The sequence below is a fragment of the Musa acuminata genome, chromosome BXJ3-6 (genome assembly GCF_036884655.1).
Source record: "Musa acuminata AAA Group cultivar baxijiao chromosome BXJ3-6, Cavendish_Baxijiao_AAA, whole genome shotgun sequence".
Lineage (NCBI taxonomy): Eukaryota > Viridiplantae > Streptophyta > Magnoliopsida > Zingiberales > Musaceae > Musa > Musa acuminata.
Window position 1 is genome coordinate 10826988 of NC_088354.1, and position 16094 is coordinate 10843081.

Sequence of the window (16094 nt, forward strand, 5' to 3'; positions counted from 1 at the left end):
GACTGAGCTTTCACTTAATCTTTAGTTTAAGTTTCCTTGATTCTGAGGATCCAATGATCGAAGTCTTGCAGGCTGATCACAAAGGTTATCGCGGCAGATCGTCCAACCTCAAAACTGAGCTTGGATACAGTAAATCTTTACAGCTTTTTATTGCTTTGCTCTGTCAAAGAAGCCATAAAAGAACAGTGTAAAAGAATACAGATGAAGCATCTCAGGAATCATCGTCATAACGTTGCTAGTTCACGTTCCTGCAGTTCAATCTAATCTCTCCGTTCGTTCCCGTCAGTGGGCTGATGGCTCCCATCTTCACCATCGCCGCCGCAAAATCTCTGGCAAATGCCCTTGCGTTGACACTGTACAGCCTCACCAGGGAGTCCTGGGTTCCATTGTTGAAGAGCTCCTGGTCCGAGTGCAGCAGCCCCTTCTTGGCCACCAGGTTCTGGTAGTACTCGTTGTCGAACCGATTCGGCGTCTGAAGGTCCAGCGGAGCCAAGTTGTCGTCGCCGCCGGTGGAGGGGCAGTTCTGCTGGCTCAGGGCCGCGAAGCTGGGGTCGACGTCGGCGTCGCTGTAGATGTGGGAGCGGAAGGTGGTGCACCGCGCTTGGCCGATGGTGTGGGCGCCGGAGAGGGCGGTCATGTCGCGCGCGCTGAGGCCCTTGGCAGCGAACGAGGAGATGAGGTTCGCGAGGCTCGAGGAGGGTCCCGGGAGGTTGCTGTTGGCGTCGCTTTGGCTCGCCGTCGTTGCGTCGCGACGGCCAAGTTGAACCCTCCATTTTGGTCCACCAAGCTGCCATTAATGGATCAGAGCCATTGCATACGTTAGATAACGAGGATGCAGGGTCTCAAGTTTAGCGTTCAGTCCGTGATGCTCACCAAGGCCACGCCATCGCGAGCGGCGAGCGCGAGGATGTCGGCGCACGACACGGTCGCTTGGCAAGCAGCTTCGACGTTGGATTTGATGGTGTCGATGACCTCGTACCCGCGGGCGGAGTTTCTATTGGGAAAAGCATTCTTCTCGCCGGTGAATGTGGCAGTATCATCCAGAAGTATCGATGCATCGCAGCCCTGTTTCAAGAGAGCAATGTGCGTTAGCTTCAGGAAGCAAAAGTAATTAAGGGACAGTAGTGTCTCACATTCACGAAGCAGTCATGGAAGAAGAGGCGGAGAATGGATGCAGCCATCCGTGGCTCCCTGTTGACGGCCTGCGCCATGGTCGTCCGCACGATGCGGGGTAAGCTTGGACAAGTGCTAGCGTAGAATGCGCGCGACAGTTGCGCCCGGGCTGTGCAGAGCACAAGCGCGGCGGAGAAGAGAGTGAGGATGACCTGTCTACGAACGAAGGAGGCCATGGACGAATACTGGAGCTAAACCAGAGGAGAGGAGGGGGGGGGGGGGGGGGGGAGGACGAGTGGAGATGCTCCGGGGTCGCCTGTCGATCGATCTATATATACTGCTGCTGCTTAATGAGCATTACCTGGACACGATGGCGTCGCCTTCTTTGACTGTACTGAGACGCGCAAAGCTGCTGCAATGCTTGGCTGGCGACCTCGACAGAAACAAAGGAAAAAGAAATCTATGGATGGAAGGAACGTTGTCGGGTCGACCTCTGCGTACTTGGCGACTCGGCTGGATCGCCATTTTCGTCACCTGCTTCCGACGGGGAACACGTGATGGATGGGGCATGCACCGAAATGGTAGATGGTTTCGCCGTCAAAAAGTCACGATCAAATGAACAGAGATCTCATCGCTCGTCTACGCCAACATGATTCCAGGTCGACGATGGTGATCCGCGCGGTCCCCATGCCCCAATCCCTCGATCTCGTCTCGTGCCACCGACCAACACGAAAGTGGCGCTCTCTCTTCACAGGACAGATGACGACAGTGATCTGCCAGCTCATTTCCATGTCTTCTTTGGCAGATTCACGGATGCTTCTGTTGCTTCCCGCAAAGTCCTGTTGACTATTTCTCAAGCAATCGAGATTAATTACTGTTTGCTGAGAATCTTAACTATGTTTGGTTATCAATATCAGAGAAATCATGTAAGATCTGATAGAGTATTCGTGACGTTCGGGCTCGAATCAGATTGAGCTATCGGGTCATCACTGACATTTCTCATAGCAGAAATCATCTAAAAAACGCTCTTTGTCGCAATAATTTCTTGATATTATTACCTTGATTTGGAATACAAATAAATGGAATGAAGAAAGCAAACCCCCCTGTTAATTTACCAGGGTAAATGAAAGGAATAATAACACACGATGTACGAATTGTTGGTCGACGGACGAATCACTCGCAGATCAGTTCGCCTTCCTGCAGTTCAATCTGATCTCTCCCCTGTTTCCAGTCAGCGGGCTGATGGCTCCCATTTTCACCATGGCCGCCGCAAAATCCCGTGAGAACGCCGCATTGTTGACGCTGTATTGCCTCACCAGCGAGTCCTGAGAGCCGCCGTTGAACAGCTCCTGGTCCGAGTGGAGCAGTCCCTTCTTGGCCACCAGGTCCCGGTAGTAGCCGTTGTCGAACCGGTTCGGTGTCTCGAGGTCGAGCGGCGCCAGGTTGCCGTCGCCGCCAGAGGATGGGCAGTTTCGTTTGCGGAGCGCAGCGAAGCTCGAGTTGACGTTGGCGTCGTTGTAGATGTGGGAGCGGAAGTTTCCGCACTGCACTTGGCCGATGGTGTGGGCACCGGAGAGGGCGGTCATGTCGCGTGCGTTGAGGCCCTTGGCGGCGAACGAAGATATGAGAGTGGAGAGGCCGGACGAGGGCCCGGGGAGGTTGCTGTTAGCGTCGCTTTGGCTTGCGGTCTTGGCATCGCGACGGCCCAGCTGAACCGCCCATGTCGGTCCACCAAACTACAGTTGAACAAGACGACGTTAAACTTCGTCGTTCTCGAGCGGAAACTAAAGAGGCGTGCGGTAGCCGAGGTTCGTGAACAGTGACGCTTACCAAGGCCACGCCATCGCGTGCTGCCAGCGCGAGGATGTCGGCGCACGATACCGTTGCTCGGCAGGCAGCTTCGACGTTGGATTTGATGGCGTCGATAACCTCGTAGCCGCGGGCGGAGTTTCTATTGGGGGAGGCATTCTTCTCGCCGGTGAATGCGGCAGTATCATCCAGAAGTATCGACGCATCGCAGCCCTGCAACCCAAATCAAAGACTGTCAGTTCCGATGGACTACAGGATGCAAAAGATAACAGAGGCGTTCCAGCATCGCACATTAACGAAACAGTCGTGGAAGAAAAGCCGGAGGATGGAGGCAGCCATGCGTGGCTCCTTGTTGACGGCCTGCGCCATGGTGGAGCGCACAATCTGCTGTAGGTTGGGGCATGTGCCAGCATAGAATGTAGAAGACAACTGCCCATGGACACCGCAGAGAAACATTGAGAGCAGAGAGAGCGCGACTAATGTCTGCATCAAAGACGCCATGGCTGCCCAAACTATCAATGTACGTATGTCTCTCAGAAACAGAGAAGAGATAGATGGCTAGATCTTCCTACTGCTGTTGTGCTAGTAGTAGCTTTTGGGTGAGGGATGAGAAGAGTGGCTTGGGGTGAACTGGCATACATATACACTGCTCCGAATGGAGATGGGCGTGGCGATCTTTGACTGGTCAAACTTTGCACCTCAAAATCATTTAATAGGAAGATACACATGTATTTTGACCTTGACCATGTGAGCTTGGTCGACCATTTTGGTTAGGTGCACCGTTCATGTGAGGGATAGAGAAGCCGCAGCCGTTTAACAATCGAAATCAATGGTGACGGACAAAGTTAGATTGTCGTTGCTTTTAACGCATCCTTCATTAATTTATATCAGCATGGAGGTGAGACTCCGTCAATCGTGTCAGGAGATGGAGGATTAGGATCGTTTCGAATTGATTATAACGTAATTGCGTCAGGATTAGCACGGGTCTCAGTAGTCCTAAACCCGGTTCGACAAACAACTGTTCTACTTTTATCGAATTTGAAGTCCGAACCACATTGATTGATTATAAACGCCATCACTCTTCCTTTATTATCATGTTATTGAAGGAGACAGATTCTGTTGATGAACTGATCCATCCTAGTTGATGAGTCAGCACGACCTTGACAGGACGATATCGGGAGTGTTTAGTCGGTTGAGCTGGATGCCAGAGTTAGTTGAGCCCTCCAGTCGGTGTGTTAGTACCGTAATATTGATTGACGTCTTTTCGTCAGGATGCTGATTGACGCATCGGGAGGAATGACACTTCTATCAATTAGGATGGCCTCGTCTTGGACATTGCCGCTTTCCTGCACAGAAGGCCTCACCGGGTGATTACCGACTGTGGCCCCTCGACAAGTAAGTCAGTGTGGGGTTCTACTTTCTGCCTCCTTATTCTCTTTCTTCTTTTTTTCTGGTTGGATGTCGGCCTTAAGCTTTTATATTACTGTACGAGGGTCGATTATACACGGGTTTGACATGATGGTCGATCCTCGAGGTATGAAATGGTACATTTGTGCGGCGACCATCCCGGGATGTGCACAACGATGTCATGCGACGCCGTCCCGAGCTTATCGAGACAGGACATATCGAGTGGCGTCTTGATACGGTTGCGGGCTCGTCACGAGGGGTGCTTCTCTTGCTGACTTAGTTGTAGGCATAACGTAACATCGATTATGACGTGGTCCAGGGTCGAAGTATACCTTATCAGATTCGTCACATTTGATCGTTTTAATGATTTTTTTTTTTTTTTTTTTTGGGATCGGTTCAGTATCGAACCGAAACAAATGGTTTTGGTTCGGTTTTATTTTTAAATTTCAAGAACCGAAATCAAAATTCGATTCCAATTTACTTTATAATCACTTAAACCATTATTCTAATTCGGTTTTGATTCTTAATCGATTCAAACGGAGCTGCGGTCGGAGCTACAAGTTGTCCTGTATGCAATATTTGAATAGATATCCTCCTAGACTGCATACCACGTCTAACCCCCGAGTTAATAATGTGAGTCGTACCCCCCACGAGTTTTCGAAGTACTTCTTGTACGGCCCGGAAATAAAATAAACTAATAATTCAACTAAAGTGGGCGTGAAAATAGCTTGCTAAGTGCACTGTTTTCTCCGGTGATCTCAGGAAGGTTCTTTGAAATTGCAACTACTGTTTTCTCATATTCGTGTGTTTAGGAATTGGTTTCATTTTCTCGATAGTTGAATAGTTCATGAAATGTTATAAATAGTTATCTTTTTTTAAAATGGTAAATTTTTGAAAAAAAATGTCTTCGATAAATTTTCATAGAGCATCCCTAACCACGATAAAAGATCATTTTAAATCTACCTCTTTCAGACCTCTTTCAGCTCTACACCATCGTCCTATCTCCTACCCCTTCTACCAAAAACGATGACGGGTCGAGGGTCATGAGCAAACATAAGTCTTTTGGTTGCTTGTGTCTTTACATGTTTGGTCATGCCTTCCTACGTAAACTGACTTGCGTGCCTGGCCAAGCCTCTTTATCTCAAATTGCTACCCATCGCCATCGACACAATCGTGGCCATGCAAGATGACGACCAACAACGAAGGTCTTGGCCTTGTTGTTTTCACCCCTGGCCCCTCTACTTACACCTCCGTCGTGGGCTGCGGAGGCTATGGGCATAGAAAGAGAGGGTTGCGATCGCAATGGTAGGAGAGAGGTCAACCGAGAGGGGAGTTAAGATGGTGGGAGTCAACGATCAAGCAACAGTGATAGGTGGAGATAGTGGCTTGAAGAGGTAATATTATCATTTAAAAAAATATTTTTCCTGGGTGAAATATTAATAAAAAGGAATTGAATTTAAGGTAGATAGGATTCTGAATTCAAGTTCCGATCGACGTACGAACCACCAACACGTATCTTTCCGATTCACGTGTCTGCAGTTCGATCTGATCTCTCTCCTGCTTTAGTCAACGTGCTTACTGAACAAGAAATTACCTAAATAAATGATTTCAAAGCTCAAACCCTTATTTATAGTTCTAATAAGAGATAATAAGTCTGATTTTCTCGATGTGGGACTATGGGACTTGCCAAACTAATAAATTTTCACCTTAGCATATCCCAACAAAACATACTTCACATTCTTCATAAAAGCTACAATGGGTAATCACCAACAATGAACACCAATCAAGTCCAAGCACTGCTTGAACTTGTAAATCAGAAGAGGCTTCGTAAGCATATCAGTTGGATTATCCTTCATATGAATTTTCTGAACAAAGACCTTTCCCTCAGCAATAGTATCCCATTTGCATCCAACAATTTTCTTACCCGAAGGCGGCTTCACAAGATCCCAAGTTCTATTCCGATGGAGAGATTCTATTTCTTCATTCATCACAATTAACCACTTAGTGGAATTATCACAAGAAACTGCATCTGAGTAGGAAGTAAGCTCACCAACTTCACTTGTTTCTTCTGCAACAGACAAAGCATATGCAACCAAATTTGCATATCTTTGTGGTGGTCGAATATCTCTCCGTGATCTATTCTTGGCTATGAAATATTGCTCTTCCTCTAGATCATCTTCGTTAGTAGACTCGGGACCATCTACCGGCATTCTTTGAATAGAAGAGTTAGACTGAAAAGAATTAGAACTACCAATCTCAAGCTCCACCTGCTTCTGCGCACTATCATTTGTACAACTAGTAGATTCTTCTTTGGAAGATAACATAGACAATTCATCAAAAATAACATCTCTATTGACTACAAATTTTAGGGATTTGGGATCAGAACACCATAATCTTTATCCTTTCACCCCAGAAGCATATCCAAGGAAAATACACCTTTTCATTCGAGGCTCTAATTTTCCTTCATTTACATGCATGTATGTTGGACACCCAAAAATTTTTAAATCAGGGTAATCAGCAGGAGTACTTTACCAAACTTCCTCCGGAGTTTTAAAGTTAAGTGCCGCAGAAGGAGCGCGGTTGACAACGTAACAGGTCATATTAATCGCCTCTGCCCAAAACTCCTTTGTCAACCCTGCATTTGAGATCATACACCTTGCTCTCTCCAAGAGTGTTCTGTTCATACGTTCGGCCACACCATTTTGCTGAGCCGTCATTCTAACAGTGCGATGCCGAACGATTCCTTCATTTTTGCAGAATTCATCAAAGTCACCTTCACAAAATTTCATGCCATTATCTGTTCGAAGCCGCTTAATCTATTTACCTGTTTGCTTCTCAATCAAAGCCTTCCATTGTTCAAAGATTAGAAAAACATCATTTTTATGCTTCAAAAAATAAATCTAAACTTTCCTAGAATAATCATCAATGAAAGTCAACATATACCTGGCACCACCCCTTAGACTGAACATGAGCTAGACCCCAAAGGTTTGAATGAATATAGTCAAGAGTATCTTTCGTTTTATGAACTGTCGGAGAATTGAAGCTGACTCTTTTCTGCTTTCCAAAAATGCAGTGTTCACAAAAATTCAGTGGCCCAGTACTCTGTCCGCAAAGTAGACCCCTTTTGCTCAATATGTTCAAACATTTTTCACTCATATGACCCAAACGCATATGCCATAATTTGGTGATGTCAGAATCAGACAATGATGATGACGAGACTACAACTAAGCCTGTGACAGTAGTTCCCTACAAAATATATAAGCTACCAAGACCTACATGCTTTCATAACAACAAGAGCACTTCTAGAAACTTTTATAACTCTACCTTCAACTGTGTATTTACACCCAAGGGCCTCTATGATGTCTAAAGAGATGAGATTCTTTTTTAAATCAAGAACATGTCTAACATTAGTTAGCGAGCTCACAATACCATCATGCATTTTAATTCAGATTGTTCCTCTACCAACAACATCACATGCTGCATTATTGCTCATCAAAACAATTCCACCATTACAAGATTCATACGTGGAAAACAAATCTCTATTAGGACACATGTGATAAGAACAACCCGAATCTAAAATCCATTCATTTTTAGACCTCGTCCTGTCATCAGTAGTAAAGAAAATATTTCCATCATTCCTATCAGCTGCTATACTAGCTTTAGCAGACTCAGTAGTTTTCTCAACAATTTTTTCCTTTTGCTTTAATTTATTTTTTAATTTAAAGCAATCAACCTTAATGTGCCCCATTTTATGATAATATCTGCATTCCAAATTTCTATGTCTAGATTTAGATCTACTACTATCAAAAAAAAATTTATCCATTCTACCCCTGACAACCAGACCCTCAACCTGATTCCCTCTACTTTTCCCAATGATATCTCTGTCTATTTGCTCCTTAGATTTTAGTGCAGATTTATTTTCCTGATACAAAATTATTTCTTTTCCATAAATCATAGTATCACGGAAATGCTTAAAAGATCGGGAAAGGGAACACAAAAATAATAGGGTCTTATTCTCATCATCAATTTTTGCATCTATATTCTCCAAATCCATAACCAAGGAATCAAATTTATCAAGATGTGAGAATATAGATGTACCTTCAGTTATCCGAAGCATATACAAACTTTGCTTTAAGCAGAGACGATTCTCTACTGTCCTCTTCATATACAAGGCTTTAAGCTTGTCTCACATGCTCTTATCCGTAGCTACCTCCCGTAAAACCTCGTCAGAGAGATTTAGAATAATATTGGATCGGGTCTTCTTATCCATACCCGCAAGATCTTCCTTTAACGTACCATCTGGAATGTTCTCAGCTCCTTGTAGTGCCAAATCAACTCCGTCTTGAACTAGAATGGCCTCCATCGTGAGTTACCACATGCCGAAGTTGACATTTCTGTCGAATTTCTTGACAACAATCTTTGTTATTGTCATCGTTGCCAAAAGATCCCGAAACCAGTCTCTGATACCAGTTTGTTAGAGTTAACCCCAGAAAATTTACCAAAGAGTAATTTTGGTAACCCAACAAAGACAATAAAACAAAAAGATAAAAGCGATAAGAATACTAGATTTACGTGATTCGGCCAGGCCAATTGACTTACATCCACGAACGAAAGAGGAGTAAATCACTACTATAAAAGTGAAACTATTATAAATGCTTTAGGAAAATGTTCCTAGGTCATAAAACACCGAAAATTACTGAACAAGAAAAGCCTAAAGCAAACAATTAGGTTTTCTTGTGATGCATCTGACTTCAAAGCCCATCCGATGTGAGAGCGGAAGGTGCCGCACTGTGCTTGCCCGATGGTGTGGGCACCGGAGACGCGGTCATGTCGCGTGCGCTGAGCCCCTTGGCAGCGAAGGAAAGAGATGAGGTCAGAGAGACCGGAGGAGGGCTTGGGGACGTTGCTGTCAGCGCCGCTTTGGCGTGCACTCGTCGCATCGGCGGCCCAGTCGAACCTTCCATTTCGGTCCGCCCATGAAACATCGGCACTTTGTGGGAATGCGTGCGGCGAGTGCAAGGATGTCAGCGCATGATACAGTCCCTGGGCAAGCCGCTTCGACGTTGGACTTGATGGCATCGACGGCCTCGTTTGCCACGGACGGAGTTCCTATTGGGGGAAGCGTTCTTCTCTGCGGTGAATGTGGCAGTATCATGGATGCATCGCAGTCGCTGTCAACCAAAGCAAAAGGCTGTTAGAAGTCTCTCAGTCTCTCATCTACAACAGGTGTGTGCATGGGAAACAGAACAATATTATCAGAATTTTTATAATTATTAATTTATATTAATTAAAATAAATATATATCAAGTCAAACATCAAGACTAAACTTCTAAATTATGAACCAAACACAATATATTCTCTTCTTAGATTATTTGCCCGTAGCTTTATCTCATCGCATCTTTAACTCTTTCAATCATCAACGATATGAGACTATCCTCTCATAATCTTTCTTCATCTCACACATTTTCATCTTATGCATATAAATATTTTCAATAAATATATGATAATTGATGGATGGCAGCGTCGTATGTTCATAAAGCGGTCAAAGGATGAGGCGAAGACTGGAGGCAGCCATATGAGGCTCCGCATTGACGACCTGCTGCATGGTGGAGCGGACGATGCAATACAGGTTAGGGCAGGTGCGAGAGTAGAATGTAAGCGACACTTACTCGTAGGTCGGGGACACAAGCGTCGAGAACAGAGAGAGGGCAACTAAGGTCTGCATGAAAGGGGCCATGGCAAGATCAATTACAGGAGAGAGAGAGAGAGAGTGTGTGGGTGTGTGTGTGAAATTGTTATCCCAATCCCAATCGACTCTTGCTTCTGTTTAGAGGATTTGAGTGTTGTCCTCGAAGACAGGTTGGGTTTGGGGGATGAGACATGAGGCTTGTGGCGGAGGCGTATTTATACTGCACTTCGGCATCTTAATTAACACGGTCCAATGCATGCACACATGGAGATGGAATCGTCATATTTTGATTTCAAACCCTTTTCCCAAAAAAAAATCTTAATTTTTTATATTTTCATACCTCTTTTTTTTAAAAGAAAATGATTATCCTTGGCATTTTTTATACCCCAATGTCACTTTATCTTTTGTCATACGAGACCCTCCTATGTTATGATATTCGACTTAGACAATATGATCGAGGATTAGAGAATGAAAAGAGATGTGAGAGAAAAAAAAAGGACAATCATATTGGGAGTGGGAAGAGACGAAGATAATTAGTTATTACTGAAGTGGGGGAGGAGGGTTGAGGTGACTGATGAGAGCACGATGACAGTGACAAATAAGACCTTTACTGGCAGCATCAGTAAACAAGAGTAAGAGTAGAGACAGTATACAAGAGTATTGATAACAATTAAATGAAGAATATAGTAAGATAGAAATTATAGAAGAAATTATGAAATGTATAAGATGTAATTGTCTAGTTCATTTTGATAGTGAGCTCTTGATAACTATTTATACACACTCAGCAGGGAGGTTATACACATTTAGCATGGAGGATTTTTCTCAATTGCTTAGAGATTTCCTCAACTGTCTTTGCCTTGAGGAAATCTTATTTGCTTATCATGCCCCCGCAAGATTGAGCTTCCATCAAGGATGTCGATGTCGATCTTGGACCGATGAGATGAAAAAAATTTACGGGCGGCTTTGTGAGTGAGTCTGCTAGTTGATCAACTGTATGTATATGAGAAACACGGAGTTGATGTCTGACAACTTGATCTCGCACGAAGTGGAAGTCAATGGCTATGTGTTTCATGCGAGAATGAAACACTAGATTAGCACATAAGTAGGTAGCTTCAATATTATCATAATATATTGTAGGAATAACTGTAGAGTTGACGTTGAGTTCCTTGAGCAGATTTGTGACCCAATTGAGTTCAGCAGCGGCGATGGCGATGGCACGATATTTAGCTTCAGTTGTAGATCGTGTAACCATCTTTTGTTTTTTAGAACTCCAACTAATTGGAGTAGCTCCAAGGAAACAATGTATCCCGACGTAGATGTTCTATCATCAAAGTTCTCTGCCTAATCAGCATCAGCAAAGGCACGGAGATGAAACGAAGTATTTTTGTGAAGAAAAATACCATGATTAAGAGTCCCTTTAAGATACCACAAAATTCATTTGACCGTAGACCATTGCGTAATAGATGGTCGATGCATGAATTACGATAATTTATTGACGTAACCATAGCTCTGATACCATGATGAAAAGAATAGAAGATAAGAAGTTTTATTAAAGAAGCTTTTTGAAGTAATTTTAGCTTAAATATATTAACATGTCCAAATCTTATCTTCTTTCATGCCCCCGCAAGATGGTGCTCCTGTCAAAGATACCAATCTTGGATCGATGCAAAGAATGATTTACGAGCCAGAGGCTTCGTGAGTAGGACAAGAGCATATTACTGCTGCTGTTGTTACTGTTGTTGTTGTTGCGGCTGCAACGGCGACGGCTGCAGTAGAGGAGAAAGCTGCAGTAATAGAAAAAGCTATAGCAATGCTGTAGCAGAGGAATAAGCTGCAGTAGAAGAGGAAGTTGTAGTAGAGGAGAAAGTTACAGTAGAGGAGGATGTTGCAGCAGAGGAGGATGCAGCAGCAGAAGAGGATGCAGCAGAGGAGGATGTTGCAGCAGAGGAGGAAGTTGCAGCGATGTTGCAGCGATACTATAGCAGAGGAGGAAGCTACAATAGAGGTGCAGCAGAGGAGAGAGGAAAAAGCTACAATAGAGAAGAAGGCGCAAAGTGGCAGTGGAGAAGATAGTTGTCGTTCGTCGAGGAGGAAAGATTTATCACACCGATGGCCTGACGATGGAAAGGCAATAGTAGAAAGCTTTTTCTTTTGCCGCTGGAGGTGGAGAAGCAACAGATGAGTCGACAGTGAGATGATGGCCTGACGATGGAAAAGCAAGAGTAGAAAGCTTTTTCTTTTGCCGCCGGAGGTAGAGAAGCAACAGATGAGTCGACAGCGAGAAGAGAGCTTGCTCTAGGCAAATGGCTCTGATACCATGATAAAAATTAAACGAAGAATATAGTAAGATATAAATTGTAGAAGAAACTATGAAATGTATAAGATGTAATTGTCTAGTTCATTTTGATAGTGAGCTCTTGATAGCTATTTATACACACTCAACAGGAAGATTATACACATTCAACATAGAGGATTTTTCTCAACTGCTTAGAGATTTCCTCAACTGCCTTGAGGAATAACAACAATGGACAAGAGGGGTCGGGATGGAGGCTAGGATAATTTCTTCTTCTAGAAAATACCATGAGAAAAAATAAAAATTTAGAAAGCTTACAATTTAGAGTCCTTTTTTACTATTTACAATCCAATAAAAAAAATTAATAAAACAATATTTTACTATTTATTATCAATATAATTTTGAATTTATCATTTTCTTTTTTTTATTATCTTTTTCCCACGTCCCCTACAATTGTCGTTTGTGCAAAAATCCCTTCCACCGTCGACGCTCCTCAACTTGCTATCATCGATCACCACCCCTAACTTGTGCCTATCGCTAATCATTATGCCTCCCCAATTTGTACTCCCTGTCAATTACCACCCTCTTGCTTATTCTCATCGTTAATCGTTGATCATGAACCTGTGCTTCTTGTTGTTGATTGCGCCCTCCAACTTACACTCTAACCTCGCTTGTCGTTGCCTCAACACTATCGTCTAAGGAAGAAGAAGAAGGAAACAAACAAGGGGGGGGGGGGGGGGGGAAAGAGGACAAGAAAGGAGATATAAAGAGGAGAAGAAGAAGAAAATATATTTATATTTGTTTAGGATAATTTTGAGATATTAATTTGTTTTAAAATGAGGTTGTAAATAATAATCTTCAAATTTAATAACTTTTTTTGGGGGCTATATAATTCTCTCTTTCTTGAACTCAATCGTGGATGCTTCTGATTCGCTTTTCTCTTGATGACGGGTCCAATTGAGAATTCACTTCTTTGTGGTGGAAAGGTGGTAATCTACACAAATTCAAGATGATTCCTTGAGTTTACAGTTTACAGGTCGAATTGGGTCATGTAATTAGACTCGTTATGATCGATCCATCAAAATCACACACTTGTTCGACATGATTTCTCCGTTGATCGAATGATACAGCACTTGCAATAATCCCTTCCAACTTCCGTCACCCTCTCCAAAGGAACGCATCGCGATGGTGCCATGCCATTTACCTTTCCCTTCGATTCCATTTGTCCTTCACTGGGATGTGGGCGCCCCATTGTTTCCTTGGTGTCCAAGGAAAGCATCTTCCGGTGAGCCACCGACACAAAACATCTGAGATGAATCCTCTCACATCAGTCTTTCCTCTCGGTCCATTCACTTGTTCCGAGCAATGTTATTTCACCGGAGCAATAATATGACCAGACTCATAGTCTTAACCACATATGCGATGACAGTGAGGTGAAGAAGCAATTAAATTTGGCTACCAAACGAGTAATCTTCGCAAGTTCTTCTGCGTACGTACGTGCATGTATACGTATTCCTTCTTGCAGTAAAGAATTGGTTGGATGGTCATCAGTTAGCCCTCCGGCAATCCAATCTGATCTCCCCATCGGACCCCGTCAAGAGGCTAATGTTGCCCATCTTCACCATGGCCGCCGTGAAGTCCCTGTTGAAGGCGCTGCCGCTGGAGCTGTACAGACGCACCAGGTCATCCGCCGGCCCGTTGTTGAACAGCTCCTGGTCGGAGTGCAGCAGGCTCCGTCGGACCATCAGGTCCCGGTAGTAGCTGACGTCGAAGCGGTTGGGGCTCGTGGAGTCGAGCGGGACCAGGTTGGAGTCCCCGCCGGTGGCCGGGCAGATCCGCCTCCTGAACATGGCGAACGCCGGGTCGACGTTGGCGTCGCTGTAGACGTGGGGTCGGAAGCTGCTGCACCTCGCCGCGCCGACGGTGTGCGCGCCGGAGAGCGCCGTCAGGTCCCGCAGGTCGAGCCCCTTGGCGGCGAACTTGGTGACGAGGCTGCTGATGTTGTCGGAGGCCGGCGGGAGGTTGGCGTTGGCGGCGTCTACGCTCGCGGTCCTGGCGTCGCGGCGGCCCAGCAGCACCGTCCATGACGGTCCCCCGAGCTGCACGGCGTCCCGGGCACGCATGCGTCAGTTTGACGTCACCGACCACACTAATCTTCCTACCAAAGCATGGGTTCGGCGGCGCTCACCAGGCTCACCGAGTCGCGCGCGGCGAGGGCGACGATGTCGGCGCAGGACACCGTGGCCCGGCACGACGCCTCCACGCGTGACTTGATGGCGTCGATGATCTCGTAGCCGCGGAGGGAGTTCATATTCCCCATCGCGTTCTTCTCGCCCCTCATCGTCGGTGTGTCATCCAGGAGGACGGACGCGTCGCAGCCCTGTGGGTGCGCAAACCATCTGCTCCACTTAGCACACTCCCAAGAAACAACAACGCTTTACTTGCAGACGTATCAGCTACGGTCTGAATTGATGGTAGTCAATCGTGGTCCGCTACGGACAACCTCGATGGTAAATGGAATTGGAGCATCCCAAGTAACCAGTTTCAATCAGGCTACATGTCAGGACACAGCTACATTGCTACAGAGGGTCAAATTTACACGGTGAAGAAGCATTGCAAGAATTAACATATGGTCCCATGGATTCTCCATCATGCGATGACATGTTATCATCATTCAACCCACAATAGCATATCCGCCAATTTAGACGAAGCTTAATGCTACGAAAAGCTCCTTCTCGTGGTGTTCATGAAGGAATCTACTCAAAAGCGAAAAGCAAGTTTAGTTCATGTTCTGGAGAATTTTACTACGAGGAAATGCATGTAAAAGGTAGATAGTCTTTCACGTGCATGGGAAAGTTTGCTGTGGGTGCACACACACACACACAGTTGTCTTTGAAGCTATGTGACGGTCGCTTAAGCTCATCGAAGCCGTGTCCTCATCGACCAACTATATGGCAGGTGGAGGTGCTTGATGCATGTGAAAAGTAATTTCCTTTTCCCTTTTCCTTTCGAGGGAATGCGAGGTGTAATTCGATTGTCCTCGCCGGAGGACAATCGCAGTTCTCCGACGGATCGACGGAGCAAATTGGTACCCGTAAAACAAGAAAGGCTATTAGGGAGAGGAAGAGACGGTGCGGATAACGTACGTTGACGAAGCAGTCATGGAAGAAGAGGCGAATGACGGAGGCGCCCATCCGGGGATCCTGGCCGACGACCTGCGCCATGACCGACCGCACGACGCTCTCCAGGTCGGGGCACGTCACGGCGTAGAACGCCGGCGACAGCTGAGCCTGGGCGGCGCTCGCCAGCAGAGAGAGGATGGCCACCGCGAGAAGGCCATTAGAGAAGGAAGCCATGATAGGAGGAGAAAGGAGGAGGTGGAAGCCACCGGTTCGCCGCCTGTTAAATATATAGAAAGAGAGACCACACTGGTAGAGCTGCTGCTTCTGCTGCTGCTAATCTTGGGATGTAACGTGATGGGAGCGGACAGCTTCGGATCCTATACCGTCACATGGATCGCTCAATTCTCAGTATGTGGGCGTGATAAGAAAGGGTTTGTGCGTGTTATACAGCTAGCTAAACACTGGAGGCAGATTCCTGGGGATGTGACAATTGTGCGTCTCTATCCTCTTATCGTGTCCGTTGGACAACAGTGGGGGAGTGCGGGAATGTTATCTTTGCCACTTTGCTTGAGCTGCTGATGCAAACAGGACCACCAGCACAGTGCAACAAGTGATCCCACAGAACCGATCCATAGGTGCTGAGGAGGGCTTAAACTATGGC

General features: G+C 45.5%; 3 protein-coding genes across 3 annotated transcripts; all 3 read right to left on the bottom strand.

Moving 5' to 3' along the window:
* Positions 1 to 125: 125 nt before the first annotated feature.
* On the bottom strand, positions 126 to 1382 carry LOC135640097 (peroxidase P7-like). Its single transcript, XM_065154228.1, has 3 exons — positions 1134 to 1382; positions 874 to 1065; positions 126 to 787 (listed from the first exon to the last, which is right to left on the bottom strand). The coding sequence occupies exons 1-3, from the start codon at positions 1347 to 1349 to the stop codon at positions 236 to 238; spliced, it is 960 nt and encodes a 319-aa protein (XP_065010300.1). The 5' UTR covers positions 1350 to 1382; the 3' UTR covers positions 126 to 235.
* Positions 1383 to 2149: 767 nt separating this feature from the next.
* On the bottom strand, positions 2150 to 3533 carry LOC103987821 (peroxidase P7). Its single transcript, XM_009406240.3, has 3 exons — positions 3214 to 3533; positions 2944 to 3135; positions 2150 to 2849 (listed from the first exon to the last, which is right to left on the bottom strand). Exons 1-3 carry the CDS (start codon positions 3421 to 3423, stop codon positions 2298 to 2300), a joined length of 954 nt encoding a protein of 317 aa, XP_009404515.2. The 5' UTR covers positions 3424 to 3533; the 3' UTR covers positions 2150 to 2297.
* A 10111-nt stretch (positions 3534 to 13644) lies between these two features.
* Positions 13645 to 15845, bottom strand: LOC103987822 (peroxidase P7). Its single transcript, XM_009406241.3, has 3 exons — positions 15458 to 15845; positions 14500 to 14691; positions 13645 to 14410 (listed from the first exon to the last, which is right to left on the bottom strand). Exons 1-3 carry the CDS (start codon positions 15665 to 15667, stop codon positions 13859 to 13861), a joined length of 954 nt encoding a protein of 317 aa, XP_009404516.2. The 5' UTR covers positions 15668 to 15845; the 3' UTR covers positions 13645 to 13858.
* Positions 15846 to 16094: the final 249 nt, after the last annotated feature.